This window comes from Thamnophis elegans, chromosome Z (assembly GCF_009769535.1).
Source record: "Thamnophis elegans isolate rThaEle1 chromosome Z, rThaEle1.pri, whole genome shotgun sequence".
Lineage (NCBI taxonomy): Eukaryota > Metazoa > Chordata > Lepidosauria > Squamata > Colubridae > Thamnophis > Thamnophis elegans.
In genome coordinates this window covers 143,255,024-143,274,488 of record NC_045558.1, presented here as the reverse complement: position 1 = coordinate 143,274,488, position 19,465 = coordinate 143,255,024, and the positions used below count along the sequence as shown (strand labels likewise).

Below are 19,465 nucleotides of genomic sequence, written 5' to 3'. Positions count from 1 at the left end.
GGGGAATCCCATGTAGTCCATACTCCAGGCAGACTACAGCTTGGGTTGGGGGGGGGAGAAACTGGGCGGGGCTTTCTCAGCAGGCAACCCTAAAAAAGAGGTGGGAACCGAGGAACGGAAAAGCAGATCCTATTAAAAAAAAACCTATATATATATTTGTCTTCAAAGGCGATGTGAAATCCGAGCGAGAGACGGCCAAGGAATCGAAAATTGGCAGTCTCCGCGACGAGAACCGGAACAACGGGAAGAGGGAAGAGCGGATGGAGAAACCCCGGTTTATGTTCAACATTGCGGACGGTGGCTTCACAGGTAAGGATGTCGGCTGAGTGCTGGAGATCGCGGTTTTCTTGTTTTTTTCATGGTTTATTCCCTTGTTCCATCGCTTGGCTACTCTGTTGCCTTTAGGCATTTCTTTTTGTTCTCCTTTCTTCTCCTTTCTCAGTTTTTCTTGCTTTTAGCAACCTTAAGAGTAACAGCCCTGCGGCGGGAAGGGACGGCAAATAAATTGAATCAATGAATAAATGAATTTTAAAAATGATTTTCATTTCTCCGTTTTTATTGTTGTAAGCAGGCTGGAGTATAAGCCCTGAAGTGAGATTGATGGCAATTCAATTCAGTTCAATTAAATAATTAATACATTTAATAAATAAAAAAATAACTAAATAAAAATCAAATCAAATCTTTTCACTACTCCGTTTTTATTGTTATAAGCAGGCTAGGGGAGGTGAGATTGATGGCACATAAATGTAACCAAGAAATACATCAATTATTTTCATTTCTCTGTTTTTATTGCTGTAAGCAGGCTGGTGTATAGTCCTGAGGTGAGATTGTTGGCAAATTAAATTAAATTAATAAATGTAATAAATAAATAAAAATAAAATAAATAAATTATTTTCATTTCTCCATTTTTATTGTTGTAAACAGGCTAGAATAATAGCCCTCAGGTGAGATTGATGGAAATTAAATAAATAAATGTGATAGTGATGGAAATTAAATTAAATTATTAATAAATGTAATCAATAAATAAAAATAAAACAAATTATTTTCATTTCTCCATTTTTATTGTTGTAAACAGGCTAGAATAATAGCCCTCAGGTGAGATTGATGGAAATTAAATAAATAAATGTGACAGTGATGGAAATTAAATTAAATTATTAATAAATGTAATAAACAAATAAAAATAAAATAAAACAAATGCTTTTCCTTTCTCCGTTTTTATTATTGTAAGCAGGCTAGAATAATAGCCCTCAGGTGAGATTGATGGAAATTAAATAAATAAATGTGACATTGATGGAAATTAAATTAAATTATTAATAAATGTAATAAACAAATAAAAATAAAACAAATGCTTTTCCTTTCTCTGTTTTTATTGTTGTAAGCAGGCTAGAATAATAGCCCCCCGGTGAGATTGATGGGAATTAAATTAAATGATTAAAATAAAATAAAATAAATTCTTTTCATTACTCCGTTTTTATTGTTGTAGGCAGGCTACGTAAGGTGAGACTGATGGCACATAAATTTCACAAACAAATGCATGAAAATTCATTTCATTCCTCCACTTTTATTGCTGTAAGCAGCCCAGAGCATACGGTAGCTGCACCGCCAGACGGGATGGCAAATAATTTTAACCAACCGACAAATAAATTCCATTCCAAATTTAAGACTCCTAAAGGCCCCACCATCGCTCAGCATGGACTCTTAAGCCGGGTAAAGTTCAAACCAATATCTTTAAAAACAAAGAAAAAAAATGCACAATAAAAACCCAAAATCGTATAAAATTGAACATAACGGGAGCACATGACACCCCACGCCCGAAAAGCCAAGTTTGCAAGGTTTTGCATAGTCCTTGATTTATGACCGTTCATTTAGCAACGGTTCCAAGTTGGGATAACGCAGGAAAAAGGGACTTAGGACTGGTCCTCCCACTTATGACCGTCGTAGCATTCCTCATGTTCATGTGATCAAACTTCGGACGCCGGGCAACTGGCATGTGTTTATGTCGGTCGGAGTGTCCCCGGGCCCTGTGAATCCCCTTTTTGTGACAGATTCGCTCAACGACCATTTGATTCGCTTAACAGCTGCAGTGTTTCACTTAACGAGGGTGGCAAGAAAGGCTGCAAAAGGGGCCAAAAGCTCCATTAACAACTGTCTCACTTAGCGATGGAAATGTTGGGCTCAATAGTGGTCGTAAGTCGAGGACTGGCCATATCGAGACGTCTACAGAACTGGTGCAGCCTCCTTGTAGTCATGTTTAAGAGATAGTCCTTGACTTATCATCATTGGTTTAGTGACCATTTGAAGTTGCAACGGGCACGGCACTGAAAAAAGTGGCTTAGGGCCGTGTTTCGCATTTACGACCGTCGCAGCGTCCCCGTGGTCAGGTGATCAAAATTCAGGTGGTTGTCAACCACCTATTTACGACGGTCACCGTATTCCAGGGTCACGGGGTCCTTCTGATACGGGAAATCAGTGGGGAAAGTCGGAGTCCCTTAGCGACCGTTATGCGAACGGCAACGATTCGCTTAACAACGGCAGCAAGAAAGGTGGTCAGACAGGCCAAAGCTCACTTAATGACTGTCTCGCTTAGCAACAGAAACGTGAGGCTCCACTTTGGCCGTACATCGAGGACTAAGCTGTCAACGTGGGCAAAATGCAGTCTTGGTGGGGGAAAAGAATGCGGATTGTTAGAAATGTCACCTGTCCATCAACCTCCTGGGGTTTCTCTGACCGACCGGTGAAGATTTTTCTCCCGTCTCTCTTCCCGGTTAGAACTCCACACCCTCTGGCAGAACGAAGAGCGAGCTGCCATCTCCTCCAGCAAGCTAAACGAAATTTGGCACCGCCGACATGATTACTGGCTGCTGGCGGGCATCGTCCTGTATCCTTTGGCTTGAGAAAAAGTGAGTGAGTGAGTGAGTGAGTGAGTGAGTGAGTGAGTGAGAGAGAGAGAGAGAGAGAGAGAGAGAGAGAGAAAGTGTTTGTGCAGCCGCAACTTGGGATGAAGATGGAGAACAGACCATGGTGGGGAAATAAGAGGGGACAAGGATACCATCTTGGGAGAGAACTGGGCGACAGCTTGCAAATCGCACTGACCCAAAGACACCCAGCCGGCTTTCATGAGTAAGGCAGGACTAGAACTCCCCGTCTCCTGGTGATTGGCTCAAAGTCACCCAGTCAGCTTTCATGCTTAAGGCAGGACTAGAACTCCCCATCTCCTGGTGATTGGCTCAAAGTCACCTAGTCAGCTTTGAAGCATAAGGCAGAACTAGAATTCCCCATCTCCTGGTGATTGGGTCAAAGTCACCGAGTCGGCTTTCATGCATAAGGCAGGACTAGAACTCCCTGTCTCCTGGTGATTGGCTCAAAGTCACCCAGTCAGCTTTCAAGCATAAGGCAGAACTAGAACTCCCTGTCTCCTGGTGATTGGCTCAAAGTCACCCGTTGGCTTTCAAGCATAAGGCAGAACTAGAATTCCCCATCTCCTGGTGATTGGGTCAAAGTCACCGAGTCGGCTTTCATGCATAAGGCAGGACTAGAACTCCCCGTCTCCTGGTGATTGGCTCAAAGTCACCTAGTTACCTTTCATGCATAAGGCAGGACTAGAACTCCCCGTCTCCTGGTGATTGGCTCAAAGTCACCTAGTCATCTTTCAAGCATAAGGCAGGACTAGAACTCCCCGTCTCCTGGTGATTGGCTCAAAGTCACCTAGTCATCTTTCAAGCATAAGGCAGGACTAGAACTCCCCGTCTCCTGGTGATTGGCTCAAAGTCACCTAGTCATCTTTCATGCATAAGGCAGGACTAGAACTCCCCGTCTCCTGGTGATTGGCCCAAAATCTCCCAGTCAGCTTTCATGCTTCAGGCATAGTGGTGGCTGGTCTACTTATTTCCTGCAAGAAGCTGAGCTCTTTAGAGTGGGAGTGGGCCGCATCCTCCGGGGTCTCAGGTGCCAGTTTCCGCTCCAGAGCTGCCTGACCAGAGAGAACCTCTGTAGCTCGGGGTTGAACTGGGGGGTCCTGGGTTCCCCTCTGAGCTGGCTGGTTTTCTTGCAGACGTTTCGTAACTCAGCTGGAGAACATCGTCAGTGCTGCAAGGGGTTGAGGTTAACCAGCTCTGATGATGTTCCCTAGTTGGGTCATGAAACGTCTGCAAGAAAACCCTCAGGCTCAGAGAGCACGAAGGACCCCCCCCACCACCACCACCATAGCTGCCCTTCCCCTGAGGCATTCAGGCAGGAATTCAGCCTCCTCCCCTCCCTCTCCACTCCCTCCCCCATTTTCCCTTTCCAAAGTTGTAGATTCTTCAGATTATCCGGCTGGTAGGTAGGTAGGTAGGTAGGTAGGTAGGTGTGTGTGTTTGTGTGTGTGAGAGAGAGAGAGAAGAGAGAGAGAATGAGAGAGGGGGGAGAATAGAATGGGAGGTTTGGCTGGGGAAAAATGAGTTTGGCCTTCAGGGGCTGGGTGAAAAAGGAAATAGGCGTCATCCGTGAAGCTGGAAAGATGCTCGGATGCGACTGGGATCCCCCCACCTCTGAGCTCCCGGGGTCTCTCTCCTGCTTGCCACATGGGGACCACTCCTTAACCCCACCACCTCGCCTCCGGCAGACACGGGTACGCTCGCTGGCAGGACATCCAGAACGACAATCAGTTTGCCATCATCAACGAGCCTTTCAAAAGCGAAGCCAACAAGGGGAACTTCTTGGAGATGAAGAACAAGTTCCTGGCCAGACGGTTCAAGGTGCGAATCCCTTAAGGGGAGGGGAGGAAGGGGTAGCAGAGGAGAAAGAAGGACCTCCCCCTCAGCTTTAGAGGGAGGGATTATTTCTGCCTTCTCCCCGTTTCCTCCTATTCCTCACCTGTTGGTTTCTTAGAATAGAATAGAAAATATGGCATGGCATGGAATATAAATAAGAATATAATACAATAGAAGTTTAATGAGATAGGATAGGATATGAATAGAATTCAAAATAGAATAGAATTCAGAAGAGAATAGCAATGTTGGAAAGGACCTTGGAGGTCTTCTAGTCCAACCCCCTGCTGAATAGAATAGACTTGTCTTAGAATTAACAGAATAAAATTAGAATAGAAATAGAATAGAATAAAAAAGAATAGAAACACTAGAATAGAAATAAAAAAGAATAGAATGGGGAATAGAATAGAAATAGAATAAAAATAGAATTAATAGAATAGGAAAGAATAGAAATAGAAGGAATAGAATTAATATAGAATAGAAAGAATAAGAATAGAAGTGGAATAGAAATAGACTAGAGAATAGAATAGAAATAGAATAAAAATAGAATAGAATTAATAGAATAGGAAATAATAGAAATAGAAGGATTAGAATTAATATAGAATAGAATGAATAAGAATAGAAGTGGAATAGAAATAGAGTAGAAATAGAATAGAATAAAAAGAATAGAAACAATAGAATAGAAGTAGAAAATAATAGAATTAATATAGAATATAAAAGAATAGAATAGAAAGAATAACAATAGAAGTGGAATAGAAATAGAATAGAGAATAGAATAGAAATAGAATAAAAATAGAATAGAATTAATAGAATAGGAAAGAATAGAAATAGAAGGATTAGAATTAATATGGAATAGAATAGAAAGAATAAGAATAGAAGTGGAATAGAAATGGAGTAGAATTAATAGAGAATAGAATAGAATAACTTTATTTATTCTCACTTTGAATGGACCCTAATCGGCCTGCATTCAAATGACACGTCAAAAAGTCATTCAAATGCCAATAAAACCATTGCAGCTCCTGGAACAGGCCTTGGTGATCGAAGAGCAGCTCCGCCGGGCCGCCTACCTGAACATGACCCAGGACCCCAGCCACCCGGCCATGGCCCTCAACACCCGCTTTGCCGAGGTGGAGTGTCTGGCCGAGAGCCACCAGCACTTGTCCAAGGAGTCTCTGGCCGGCAACAAGCCCGCCAACGCCGTCCTGCACAAGGGTAAGAGGCGGGCGGGTAGGCGGGCGCGGCGAGGACGGTCCACGTGACTCCCCCTTCCCACCCACTACCACAGTCCCCCCCGGCCTCCGTGCGTGATCCTTCTGTATCCCCCTTCTCCTCTGAATCCATTAAAGTGCGGTTGTGCTGAGCAAAGCCACGGTGTGTGGTTGTCTCCTTGGTCCTCCTCTGTGTATCTTTGCTCTCTCTTTCTCTCTCTGCTTCCGTCTGTCCGCCGAGTATCCCACAAGTATCTCGGGAGAATTCTCCGTCCTCTCTGGTTTGTTTTTTTTTGAAGGGCTCTCAAATCTACTCCCCATTTTTGCTCCTTGCTGAATGTAACTCTCCCTCCCGCCCACCAACCCAAAATAACTCTGGAATGAGCAACTCGGGGTAGAAAACAAAACATATTTGCTGTCAAACATAAAACAGCCAGAAAATATCATTGGGTTAGAAACTAGGTGCTTTTGGGATATCTAGCTTGGCGCCCTTTGAGTCTGCCTTGCATCCGTTTCACCGAGTATTGTGAGTTGTCCTGATTTCACCGTTGTCCCCATCAAAATGTCACGTCTCATATATACTGTATATAGATATATACGTATGTATATGTATCATCATCATTTAACAACCGCATGTTCCCTTGCGGGGTGAAATCTTGGTCAAGTGAATGGAACTGTGTGTTTACTGGCCGGATGCCTTTCCCTGTTGCCAATGCAGAGTTTTGTTCAGCAGATGTATTCTCATTGTGCCCAGAGAGAGAAATATCTGCCTCTACCTAGGATCGAACTCCTGAGTGTGAGGCAAGAGCTCCACATCTCGGCCACTGCACCACTCTACACACAGACACCCACACACCCACGCATGTGTCATAGATCTAGATACATATCAGCGGCTGCATAAAATTCGGGTGCATTTCTCGAAAATCTCTGATTTTGTTTCCCTGTCAATTTCTCTCGTCAATTTCATCACGTGAGTATCACCTGTGTTTTAGCCTTGGGGCCTTTAATTCCCTTCCAACAAAACTCCCGGTAGTCCTTGACTTACAACATTCCATTTGGTGACCGTTCCAAGTTACAGCGGCGCGGAGAAAAGGGACTGTTTTTCACACTTACGACCATTCCTCAGGGTCGTAGTGCTCAAAATTCAAGATTGCTTGCCAACCAACTCACGTTTATGACGGTTGCAGTGTCCCCGTGTGTGTGTGTGTCATGCGATCCGCTTTGGCGAACTTCTGGCAGGCAAAGTCAAATGGAGGAAGCCAGATTCACTTAGCGACTGTATTGTATTAACTGAACAACGGCAGGGATTCACTTAACGGCGATTGGCAAGAAAGGAGGTCAAATGAGGCAAAATGTGCTTAACAGATGTCTTGCTTAGCAAGAGGCTCGGTTATGGTCGTAAGTTGAGGACCGCCTTCTGGCTGTTTGGGGTGACTCCTTACAGCTTGGTGGATGATGGGCTTTCGGGTTCAAGCCCCTTCCCCCGGAACAGCTGGTAGGAAAAACCCTTAGCCAAGGGCTCCATCACTGGTGGTTTTTAAGAAGAGAGTGAACAATCATTTGTCTGGAATGGGATAGGATCTCCTGCTTGAGCAAGGGGTTGGACTAGAAGACCTCCAAGGTCCCTTCCAACCCTGTAGTTCTATAGAATATAGAACTGAGATTAATCAGTGGAACTGCCCGCCTCCAGAAGTTGGGGGAGTTCCAACACTGGACGTTTTAAAGAGACTAGAAACACCTGTTTGTCTGACATGGGATCTCCCGCCTGAGCAGGGGGTTGGACTAGAGGACCTCCAAGGTCCCCTTCCAGCTCTATTCCCGATTGAGATTGGGAAGGAAGGTCGTGTCCAGGGAGTTTTAGCCAGCCAGGAAAGCTCAACTGATGGATTTTGCTTTCTCTTCTGTCTCCTTCTTCTTTTGGGCGGCTGGGCCAGTGCTGAACCAGCTGGAGGAGCTGCTCAGCGACATGAAAGCCGACGTGACCCGCCTGCCGGCCACGCTTTCCCGCATCCCTCCGATCGCCGCCCGGCTTCAGATGTCCGAGCGCAGCATCCTGAGCCGCTTAGCAAGCAAGGGGAACGAAACCCAGACGGTTCCGGTAAATGCCGACCTTCGTGCTCTCTCTCTCCACCCCCCACCCCAACCTCTGTTCCCCTGAAATTAACAGACGGCGTGTCCACATGATATCACCTTGTTTTGTGGGGTGCTCTCCGAGGTGGGGTTTTTTTCTTACAGACGTTTCGTGACCCAACTAAGGAACCTCATCAGTGCTAGAAGGGAGAGGAGGAGGGAGAACAGGACTTGTGGAGTCCTGTGTGCTCTCTGAGCTGCGTGGGGTTTTTTGCAGATGTTTCATGACCAAACTAGGGAACCTCATCCGTGCAGGGCTTGCAGGAGAGGATAGTTGGGGGAGTCCCTCTTGCTGGTTTTGAACCCAGGTCCCCTTTCCGCTGGCTTTTCATCTGCAGGGTGATTGGAACTTAAAATTTGTTTAAATTATTTTACTAGGAGATAACACATCCTTGCCCGGGTATGTATTTATCCCAATCCTGTACGAGTGGGAGCTCCTTGTGGAGTACGGTGAAGCCGTTACCATAGTAACTCTACTGTGCTGTACAGCAGAAGCCATTTGAAGGCACAACAGGCTGTGTCTTAACAGAACTTGAATGCAAAATGCACACTATCACTGTCAAAAAGTATTGTGACTTGACACTATAGATTTAATTCAGTCCTTTTCATTTCAGCAGCCCAGGCGTTCCAGAGTTATGCAGGAACACACACACACAGAGTCATTTTTATATAGATAGCTTTTACTTTCAGGCAGTGACTCGGGATGGCTGTTGAGGTTTACCCCTTTCTTCTTTTCTTTCTTTCCCAGGCCTTCCCTCCAGGACCCTACGCCACCCCACCTAGTTTTGGGGTCTCCTTTGGTGCCACCCCCGGCGGGGGCCTGCCCACTTTGGGGGCCAACTACAGCCAAATGCCAACCGGCTCCTTCATAACAGGTCAGTCGGGGTGTGTGTGTGTGTGTGTATGAAGGGGCAGGGGCATGGCTGGGGGTTGCACAAAAAACCCGATGGTTATGAAAACACTCCAAACACCATTGTGCAGGAAGGGAGTCCTCGACTTATGACCAGCGCCGAGTCCAACGCTTTCCTAAGCAAGACAGTTGTTAACTGAGTTTTGCCCCGTTTTACCACCTTCCTGGCCGCAGCTGTGACGTAACTTCACTGCAGATGTAAAGTTAGAGACACGGTTGTTAAGCGAATCTGGCTCCCCCCATGGACATTGCTTGTCAGAAGGTCGCAAAAGGTGACCCCGGGACGCTGAGACCGTCCTTAAATAGGAGTCAGTTGCCACAGGTCTGAATTGCAATCCTTGGGAGAAAGGGGATGGCTGCTCCCGTCCTAAGGGTGAAAAACGATTAAGTTCATTTCTTTCCAATGCCGTTGTAACTTGGAATGGTCACTAAACGAATGGTTGTAAGTCGAGGACTATCTGTAATAAAGGCAGGATAAAAATTTAATAAATACTGGGTGTCCTCGAATTACTGCCGTTGAGCCCAACATTTATGCGGCTAAGGAAAACTTTGGTTGAGTGAATTTTGCCCCATTTTATGACTGGCATTCGTTGAGTGAATCACTAGCTTCCCTTGTGAGAAGGTCGCAAAAGGGATCAAGTGACCCCCCCCCCCAGGATGCAGAAACTGTCACAAATACGAGTCCGTTGCCAGGCGCCCAAATTTTGATCACGTAAGCCAGGGGATGGCTGCAACGGTCGTTAAGTGTGAAAAATGATCCTAAGCTCCTTTTTACAGTGCCGTTGTAACTTCAAAACGGTCACTCAGTGAAAAGTTGTAAGTCGAGGACTACCTGAAATAAAGGCAGGATATAAAATCTAATAAATAAATCTGAATTACTGAGAGATTTTTGGAAGAGATAAAACTTTTGCCTTATCTTTTTCTCCTTCCTCTTTCTCTTCCTTCCTTCTGTTTTTCTCTTTCACCCCTTCTCTCTTACTTTCTCCCGCATTTTTCTCCTATTTTTCTCCTCCTTCCCTCTTTCTCCTCCTTCCTTTCTCTTTCTATTTTCCTCTTTCTCCCCTTCTCGTTGTTCCTTTCTCCACCCATTTCTTTCTCCCTCTTTCTCTCTCTACCACCCCCCCTCCCCAAACTATCGTTGCAGCCAATGGGCCTCCCGTGATTGTGAAGAAGGAGAAGGAAGGCGAAGGCTTGGAGAAGAAAGATGCCAAAAGCGGGGAGGTGATTTGCATAGATGACTGAAAAGGGGGGGGGGGCGAAAGGGCCACCTGGCAGCCGGACCCCTCCACCTGCACCAACCCTGCCTCTGCCCCAGGGCACCACCACGGCCCTCCAGCCTCTCCTTTTTTTGATTTCCGGATTATGTGACGGCTTTGGGGCCTGCTGGTGATTCCTGCCCCAGCGGGGACTCCCCGCCTCGGATTCGAATTCCTCCTCCTGAGCCCCTCCCCTTCCTGCTGGGGTGGGGGAGAGCAGCGGCCGTCTGTCCCCGGCGGACTTAAGACTGACCAAGAGGTACTCAGGACGGAGCTGGTTTGTATCCCCGGCTTGCGGTTCCGGGACGGGGGCCAACTTAAAAAAAGAGCTAGGATCCAGGCCGCGTGGGGCTTGGAGGGGGAGGGGGGGCAGCCTGCTATCTACTGCCCCCTCCCCAGTGTCGAAACTTTCGAGAAGCACTGCAAAAGGACTCCTATAAATATGAATATATATATAATGTATACACACTCATGCTGTATGTTTAATCCCCTTTTCCCCTCTTTTGGGCCTGGCTTCCCGTGGGGCTGGGGGGGGGTGGAGAACGCAGAGACCCTCCTCCCCCACCACGGTCTGTTTGGGGAGCCCCCACCCCTCCAGCCAGAACTTTGGGGGACCCTGCCCGGATATGCCCCTGCTTTGGGAGGGCAGGCCTGTTTCTCCCCGTCGTCCACCCTCCCCCTGTGAAAGCGAGCCGGTTTTGGGGGAGGGGGGGAAATTGGGGAGTGGGGGGGGGAGGGAAGAGGCCAAGCTGCACTCCTGGACGGGTTGCCGGAATTTTGAGTCACTTCTTGTTTAAATCTTGCAGAATAAAGGCACTGTTTCCTTGGCTACATAAGCCCTGTTGCACCGGCCTCTTCTGTCTAGGGCAGGGGTCAGCAAATCGCGGCTCTGGAGCCGCATGTGGCTCTTTTTCTGCTGTGGCTCCCTGTCTCCAGTCAGCACCACAATTTTGAGAGGAGTTTCCGGTTAGGGGCGGGGCAAGCAAAGCGCGCCAGGAGGAGACTCTATGGCAAGGGGCGGCTTTTCCAGTCAGCTCCACAATTGATAGGGCTTTCAGTTAGGACAGGTAGAGGAAAAAAGGACGCCGCGCTAGGAGGAGACTCTATGGTGGGGGAAGTAGACTTCCGGTCGGCTCCAGAATTGAACGGGGGGCTTCCGGTTAGGACCTTTGTGGCTCTTTGTGTGTTTAAGGTTGTCGACCCCTGGTTTAGGGCTACACACACACACACCATGCAGAGGCATTTTGGTCCTGTCCCAATCTATTTTTTCACCCCAAAACTGGGAGGGATGCAAATACAGATGCAGTTGGTTAGGGGGCAAAGGAACGTTCAGATATAGTCATTGGGGTCCCTGGCAGCATTTCTCAAATATCAGCAACTTTTAAGATGGACTTCAGGTCCCAGTGCTCCCAGTAAAAAAAAATATAAACCAGAGCCGTGTGACGATAGGATACTGCAAATGTACTTATTTGAAGGAACCCCCCCCCACCAGTGACATCCATGTGACCCACCAGAGCAGGGAGGCAGGGGATGGTCAGGGTCTCTTCTTGAGGAGCTCCATCTGATGAGACCCAGAAGGGCCTTTTCTGGTGGCTCCATTATTTGAAGGACTGAGTCAGAGCCAGAATCTGGAGCGGGGGAGATGACCTGTTGCAAAATGGGGAAGGGCAGGGCCAGTTAGGATTAGAACCGCTTGTAGACAGGGAGAAACGGGGGGGGGGGGGGGCGCAGGATGAACAAGAGACAGAGCTCAGGTGAGCAAGGACCCCCTCCTCCTGATCCGAGAGCACGGAGAGTGGAGAGAAGGCGGGAACAACGCAGACTGAGCAGGCTACTCAGGAGGAGAGCGCTGCGTCCTTCTTCACAAGGCACACCTGGGGAATGAGACTTAGGGAGGGGCCTTTGTCGGGAACAAATACCGAGTCCCGGAAGTGTTGAGCGTCGACGTTTGAACTTTCTGGCTTTGTGGACTAATTAATTGGATCCTTTGCTTCCTAAACTCCTTGGTTTGCCCCGCTATTCAGCCTTGGTGTACCCAGCGCTGGGCTGGGCTGCTTGAGGGGTGTGTGTGTATAGGTGTGTTGTCACCTTGCTGTGTGACTTGGCCAGCAACGAGGGAGTGTTTGGGGAAATTTGGAGCAATAAAGGGACCGTTTGAACTGCCAGCTGCTTGAGACTCCAAAGTGGGACGGAACCACGATGACTTTTCAATTTTTTGATCACGGGTTTCTCTTCTTCCAAGCTCCCTAGAATCACTTAGAGAGCAAGTTAAGCGGTGATATAAGTTTCCTTCACCCAAAAATGGGATCCAGTGACTAGGGAGGTACAGCCATTGGAACTTTAAAAACCCTAGTCGCAAGTATTTTTTTTTTGGGGGGGGGGGTGTCTTTTCTTTTGTAACTTAGAACAATAAGCCAGCAACCGGTCGTAAGTCAAGGACAGCCTTTATGTAGCACATTATGGGGCCAGCCTATTGTGGCAATTTTTAAAAATTAGCCAGGGAAACTGGTTGAGCGTGGTTCAAGTGTCCTACAGCCACAGCCCACAGATTTAATCGCTGTAAAAGTTTCCATCTTAATGATGTGTACAACTAATTGCAAGCCCAGGGAGGAAGGTGGGGACTGACGCAGCACTTCGTTTTGCTCTTAGGACACGTTCCTCAGCCCCGATTTCTACCCAAATTGTCAATTTCATGAGTCTTCTTCAGAAATCTGGAGGCTTCCAGGGTTCCCCAAGACGAAACCCTCTAAATTGGGGGGCAGATTGTCCAATTAGCTTCACCCCCCAAAGCGTTTTCCCAATTGGCTGTTTGGAAATGAGAGGCTGTTTTTAGCCTCCAAAAACTTGAGTCACACATCCCTCGGTTGGGGTTGGCAAAAAAGTGGCCCGCCACGAAGCCCCAGGGCCAGGGTGTCGCCTCACGTTGAGTGACTCAGTGGCCTCCCACACAGTCCATATCCAAAGCAGCACCTCCATTGCAGGTAGGTCACGCGAGGTGAGGAAGATTATAGGTCCAGAGTGGTGAACAAACAGGATATGGTCGGAGGAAGCGTGCTGCAATCTCTTCTATGGAGAAATCAGGATTTGAATGCCTGCCGAGCTTCTCCACCTGAATCAACCTAGAAGCTGCAGGAAGATGGTGGCAATTCCAAAATTCTTTATAGTTCCTTTCTTCGCCCGTTGTTAAAGGAGGAGGAGACCCATCGTGGCACGGGGCCTGGGGAATTTTATCGATGCCAACTATGAAAACCACAAATGCCAGCTGGTGCATTTCTACCTCGGCCGCAGAGGGACTCCCTTTCAATCATGTCGCCAGCAAACCTTTAAAATCCTACGTCTTTTATTTAACATCAAATAACTTAACAACTGCCAAACGATGACAGCAGAATATAAATATTAAGTTAGGAAGGGGTTCAAAACACATTTCACAGAAATGGATTCTTTCAAAAATATATAGATACAGCATTTGAAACTCGACGCCTGACAAGGTCGCACAATCTCCGTCTCCAGAGGCAAAACCCTTCATGCACAGAAAAAGGACCGGGTTTTTTAGTTCATAATCTGTACAAGCAAAGAAAACCATCCTGACAAAAGACGCAACTCGGAGTGACCTTGTCGAAAACAATCACAAGAGGACATTTATCTTCGAAAAGGACGTTATTTCCTCAGGAGCTGCTGTGACTTTGGACCTCTTTCATTTCAGTTCCTCATCTAAGAAACCAAGAGAAAGCTCCTCCTCCTACACACCAGAAATATTGCTAAAAGTCACATTTGATCGGCTTTCTTTCATTTCAGGTCTCTGGATGCGAAGGAGGTTCCAATCCAACCAGAGAAATAAATAAAATTCCTAGCAGAAACGTCCATTCTACTTCAGGGGCAGAAGGCCCATTGCCCCGTCGTTCCAGAGACGATGATTAATATAAATTGGTCTTCATGGTGTTTTAAACCTTCATCGGGTTCTCTGTGGGTTGGAAAGATGCCGGGCAAAATATTTCAGCCTTGGATGGGAAGAAAAAACACCGCAAACTAGGATGATAATAGATCGCCCAGTACTCCTTTGTCCTGCTTCTCTAAGGAATCAATGACCTGTGTCAAAAAGGGATTCATTTAATATATGTATATATTTAGTCACGTGGATTGTTATTTTGCCAGGGTATCTGAGGAAGAAGCACTTCCAGAGAATAATGTCCGAGTTTGTCTAAATTATGAACGCCTTTAAGGGGAGGCTATTAACATCTCCGAAGAATTAAAAAAAAAAAAAATCCAGCCCTTTTAACTTTTCCAAAAGGGGAAGATGATAGAATTCTTTCTTCGGTTGTAACTTCTATCACCATCTGCATTTCACAGTGAGAAGGCGAAATAATTTCTGTCGATACTTCTTAGGCCACTGTCGACGATAATGCAAAAGGAGTATTTCAAAGGGAGAGGGTGCTGCTGCCTTCCCCAGATAGCCGGTCCCCTCGATGCAACCGACCACAACATAGTTCATCCGTTCAAAGTGACCGTTGGTTTTCAGATGACGTAGCAAGTCACGAGGGCCAGGTCCTTCGTCTCAGAACCGTAGGCTGTGGGGGAAAAGAATGGCTGACGTCAGCAAAGAAGAAGTAAAAGCCTGCTCGAAAGCTAGGTGTTTAAATTCTCACCTTTGCAGAAAATGTGTATTTTTTTAAAAAAAATGATTCAGTCAGTCGCAAACGTGTTCAAAACCCTCATCTTGGCCCAACTCCATCACATGCTCAATTCCTGGCACCGAATGCCTTTCTAAACCCCGGAGATGCCAGGTTTTCCAGCTCCAAAATGTAGGCTTACCCCTGCTTCCCCGATTTTAACCTGTTAAGCCAAATCTCTCCCAAATAATACATTAGCGGGAAATATCTTTAGCTGCCAAAGAATTGCTTGCATGGGAACTTGATCAGCATTCCCTGATGGGCCTTTCATTGTCAAGTTATTTTCCCCCATTAAAAAAAACACCCCACCAAGTGCAGAAATCAAAACAAAGGATAACAATTACAAGCAGCTACAATTTTTCTTATGGATCAAATGGAGTGATTGCTCTGGCACTTAAAGAGGAGTCAGTCTAATTGGGCCTGGGGGGGGGGGAGAGTGGATTTTGTGCCCACTTGCAAAGCTAAAGACATATAGACACTCATGTCTTTTATACAACACAATGCACTGAATTGTCTAATGGGACTGACATGTTTTCTTCAACAGTTGCAACTAGCCAAGAGATAGAAGTTGACTTGGGAGAACGAGAGTTGCTTTCCTTCTGGAAAAGTTTTTGTGGTGTCCTTGAGGCTCTCGGAGTTTGGTTGTTTTCTTGCTGGGCACTGATGATGCTACCTAGTTTGATTGTGAAATGTCTGCAAGAAAACAACTAAGCTCAGAGACCCCTCAATTTCAACCCGGAGCTACAAATATTTTCCTTTATTGGACAAATTTTTGCTGTCAAACTGAAAGCAGAAGGGAGCCTCCATTCCTTGCCTTTTCGCCAGTCTTGTTTAAATAGAATAGGGAATGGGAATAGAATAGGATAACAGAATTGGAAGGGACCTTGGAGATCTTCTAGTCCAATCGCCTGCTGAGGCAGGAAACCCTGTTATCATTTCAGAAACATTGTTATCCAATCTTTTCTTAAAAGCTTCCAGTGTTGGAACATTCACAACTTCTGGAGGTAAGTTGTCCTACCGAGTAATTGTTCTGACTTGTTATTTATCACTTTATTCCTGACATCAGTCACTGTTACTGAGGTGGGATGAAATAGCAGCAAAAAGCTTTATGGCTTTTATGCCGCGTCAGTCATGCAATTAAGCAACTTTCATATTTTATCGCAACAAACTCACAAAATGTGTTGCCTTAATCCAGTTACATGCCACCTAATTCTCATTAAAGTTGAGACCGCCACTCCAGATGCTTGGGGGGGGGGGGGAGCCATATTTTCAATAGCTTCCTTAAAAGTCAGGAATGTATTTTTTTAAATGTTGTAAGTCAATAGGGTTTGTTAAGAGAGACATCCTGCTTCAGAGGTGCAGGCTGCTTCCAAAGCGTGCAGCTCATTGTAAGTTTATGAATCACCCCCGACAATTTAAAAGCAGGACACAGATCTAAACACCCTAGAATATTTTAATTAAAACCCCAAGCATTGCATGTGTTAAATAAAAGTACATGCTTAGAACCGGTGAGTCAAGAATTTTTTTTAAAAAAAATACACGGAAAGCTAACTGAATCATCATTTTTGCTGCTGCTGCTAAGATGGAAGCTTGATGTCTCAGGATCACTTATAAAACAGGTGTAATTTAGAGAAAAACATGGGTGTATGTTTATGTAGATAGGTAGATAAATATAGATATATAAAGCAGGTTTGAATGATGCTGGCCGACACAAAACTAAATGTAAATTTACAGGCCTCCGTCTCATTTCAAGCAATCGTGGGCAGCTCACCATCCTCAATTATAATTGACACGCTTTCCAGTATCACTGAAATGTTGAGACAGGCTGCGTGTAAATCCTAACAGAATTCATGCACTTGAGGGTCTCACCACCTACTCTAGGGTCTCCCACCTTCTTGAGGAATTTCATCCCACCTGTTCCTGGGTGGCCTCCCTGGATTCCCCCTCCCAACTAGTTTGAATGTGATGACCCACCCACCCCCAAGTGATCCAGGGACACCCCCCCCCCAGGAGCCTTTTTCCAATCCTGGGCTTCCTTAAGGCATTCTCCCCAATGAAGGCAGATATACCTGTCCCGGGATAATGTTTCAGCATCCACTCTGGGTCGGTCCCCGGAACCAGAGGTTTTGCCTTCCAAGCTCTTGGACTTAAGGGGTTTGCTGCAGGCCTCACAATGGCTGAACCTCCAGCCCATCCTTTTTAAGGCAGGAATCTCCAAACCCTTGGTGGGCTTCCAACTCCCAGAATTCCCCAGCTGACCAGGGCTTCCCAGAATTTAGCATGGTTAGGGCAAGGACAAATAATGGCCAGTGTGCCTTTACAGTATTTATTGGATAACTTCCTTAATAGATGGTGGGGATGCAGTAAGTGTAATATATCTTGATTTCAGCAAAGTGAAAAAAAAAAGCTGGCTGGGGAATTCTGGGAGTTGAAGTCCACAAGTCTTAAATCAGTATAGTCTCCAACCTTTGGCCACTTTAAGACCTGTGGACTTCAACTCCCAGAATTCCCCAGCCAGCCATTTAGGGTAGTTTTCTTAATAGACGGTGGGTATGCAGTAAGTGTAATATATCATAGCTTCAGCAAAGTGGGGGGGAAAAGAGCTGGCTGGGGAATTCTGGGGGTTGAAGTCCATCTACCTTGAAGTTGTTTGAAAAGCTCTGCCAGCCCCAACACTTGAGTCAAATTCAGCAGGCTAAGATGCTGAGCTTGTCGATCAGAAAGGTCGGCGGTTCGAATCCCTACAACAGGTAGTCTGCGTGAGCGGAGGGTTGGACTAGATGACCTCCAAGGTCCCTCCCAACTGTTACTGTTAATACAACAGACTCGAAGGCTTAAAACAAGTGCTGCTGCACCCTCTTGCCTTGGGGAGGGAGAGGGTGCTATTGAGGCCACGACCCTCCTCAAAACACGTGTCCTCTCCCACCGCCTGTCAATCTTTTGCGAGCCAGTGTTATTCCCCCTGCCAATAAAGCAGAAAGAGGCTGTAGTCTCTCTGAGACTTCAATTCCCATCGCCCCTCGCGGGAAGGACACTCACGGTTGATTGGTTGCCGCCTCCGCCACGTGGGGCCGGAGCCGCCGCGGGCCCGCCCTCTCCCATCCCGCGCATGCGCTTGGCCACCTCCCTTGAGGAGTCTCTTCAGCGTCCGCCAGGGGCGCCATTGCACGTCCTCGCCGCTCTCTTGCTCCTCCTCCTCCTCGTCGTCGCCGGCTAAGCGCTCCACGCGGGCGGCCTGCTCCGGTTCCCGCTCCCGGAGCACGACCCTCTGCCAGAGCTCGGCGTCGATGGGCGGCAGGACCAGGCGGCGCCGCCAGCCGCCGCTGCTCCGCCTGACGCCGGCCGCCAGCAGGTTGCCGCGCTCGCGGAGGGAGGTGACGGCCCGGCAGTAGGGGCACGTGACCTCCTCCCACCAGCCCTCGCGCGCCAGCTGGCAGACGCAGGCGCTGCAGATCACGTGGCGGCAGCGCGAGGGCTTCCAGGAGCCGCGCGCGCCGCCCAGCCGCCGAGGCGCGCGGCCGCAGCGGTCGTAAGGCATGCAGCAGATGCCGCACTCCAGCTCCGACGTCCCTTCGCTCTCGACCTCCTCTTCCACCGCCGACATTGCCTTCCTTCTTTCTGCCGCCGACGCAGGCCGGACGCGCTTCGCGACTGCCTCTATTTATATAGTCGCGTGAAGCCGTCCCGAGCCACGCCTCTCAACGCTCCATCCAATGAGGAGCGGGGCGCGTGGAGAGTGAGCCGCGCCCCCCCACCTCTACTCTCCAATCAGGAACGAGGACACGCCTCCCCTTCGCTCGCTCGCGCGCGCTCTTTAGGCGGGAAAAGCGGTTGCCGCCGTTTATGGGCGGTGAAAGCAAAAAAAAGGGGGGCGGAGCTTCAGCTGAGGCGAATGGAATGGCTGAGGCTTTGGCCAGGCAGAAGTCGGTCTGGTGAAGCTCCCTAATGGGGGGAAAGCTCGTCTTTTGCCTGCTTAAGTGAATGCCTCCTGCAAGAGGCAGAGAGACGTTTTTAGGTGGGCCTGTAATTTAGCAGAGGACAAATAGATAAATAATGCAGGTAGTCCTCTATGCATTGTGGGAAGCCCCCCCCCCCCGCCCTCCAATAGAAGAATGAAATATTTTGGGAAATATTTTTTAATTATGTTTCCCTAAATGAGAAATGGAGAAACATGTTTTTAGGAAGCAGGAAGCAGCCCCCAAGTCTCTGTGTCTGTCCATCCATCCATCCATCTCTGTCTTTCTACATCCATCCATCCATCCATTTCTCTCTATATCCATCCATCTCTGTCTTTCTATATCCATCCATCCATCTCTGTCTTTTTACATCCATCCATCTCTTTCTATATCCATCCATCCATCCATCTCTGTCTTTCTATATCCACCCATCCATCTCTATCATTCTACATCCATCCATCTCTTTCTATATCCATCCATTTCTGTCTTTCTATATCCATCCATCTCTGTCTTTTTACATCCATTCATCTCTTTCTATATCCATCCATTTCTGTCTTTCTATATCCATCCATCTCTGTCTTTTTACATCC

At 47.3% G+C, this 19,465-nt stretch overlaps 2 protein-coding genes across 2 annotated transcripts in view; one reads left to right on the top strand and one right to left on the bottom strand.

Annotated features, from left to right (window-relative positions):
• The window catches only part of LOC116520757 (chromodomain-helicase-DNA-binding protein 3-like), a 35,085-nt gene extending 24,420 nt beyond the window's left edge, over positions 1-10,665 (top strand). Inside the window, exons 11-17 of the mRNA XM_032235089.1 lie at positions 169-309; positions 2,770-2,878; positions 4,604-4,736; positions 5,765-5,960; positions 7,891-8,054; positions 8,835-8,961; positions 10,141-10,665. Of these exons, the coding sequence (XP_032090980.1) occupies positions 169-309; positions 2,770-2,878; positions 4,604-4,736; positions 5,765-5,960; positions 7,891-8,054; positions 8,835-8,961; positions 10,141-10,238 (968 nt within the window). The 3' untranslated portion in view covers positions 10,239-10,665. The remainder of the gene's footprint in view (positions 1-168; positions 310-2,769; positions 2,879-4,603; positions 4,737-5,764; positions 5,961-7,890; positions 8,055-8,834; positions 8,962-10,140) is intronic.
• A 2,909-nt stretch (positions 10,666-13,574) lies between these two features.
• On the bottom strand, positions 13,575-18,536 carry LOC116520449 (RING finger protein 227-like). Its single transcript, XM_032234657.1, has 2 exons — positions 17,959-18,536; positions 13,575-14,817 (listed from the first exon to the last, which is right to left on the bottom strand). The coding sequence occupies exons 1-2, from the start codon at positions 18,521-18,523 to the stop codon at positions 14,765-14,767; spliced, it is 618 nt and encodes a 205-aa protein (XP_032090548.1). The 5' UTR covers positions 18,524-18,536; the 3' UTR covers positions 13,575-14,764.
• Between the last annotated feature and the right edge of the window lie 929 nt (positions 18,537-19,465).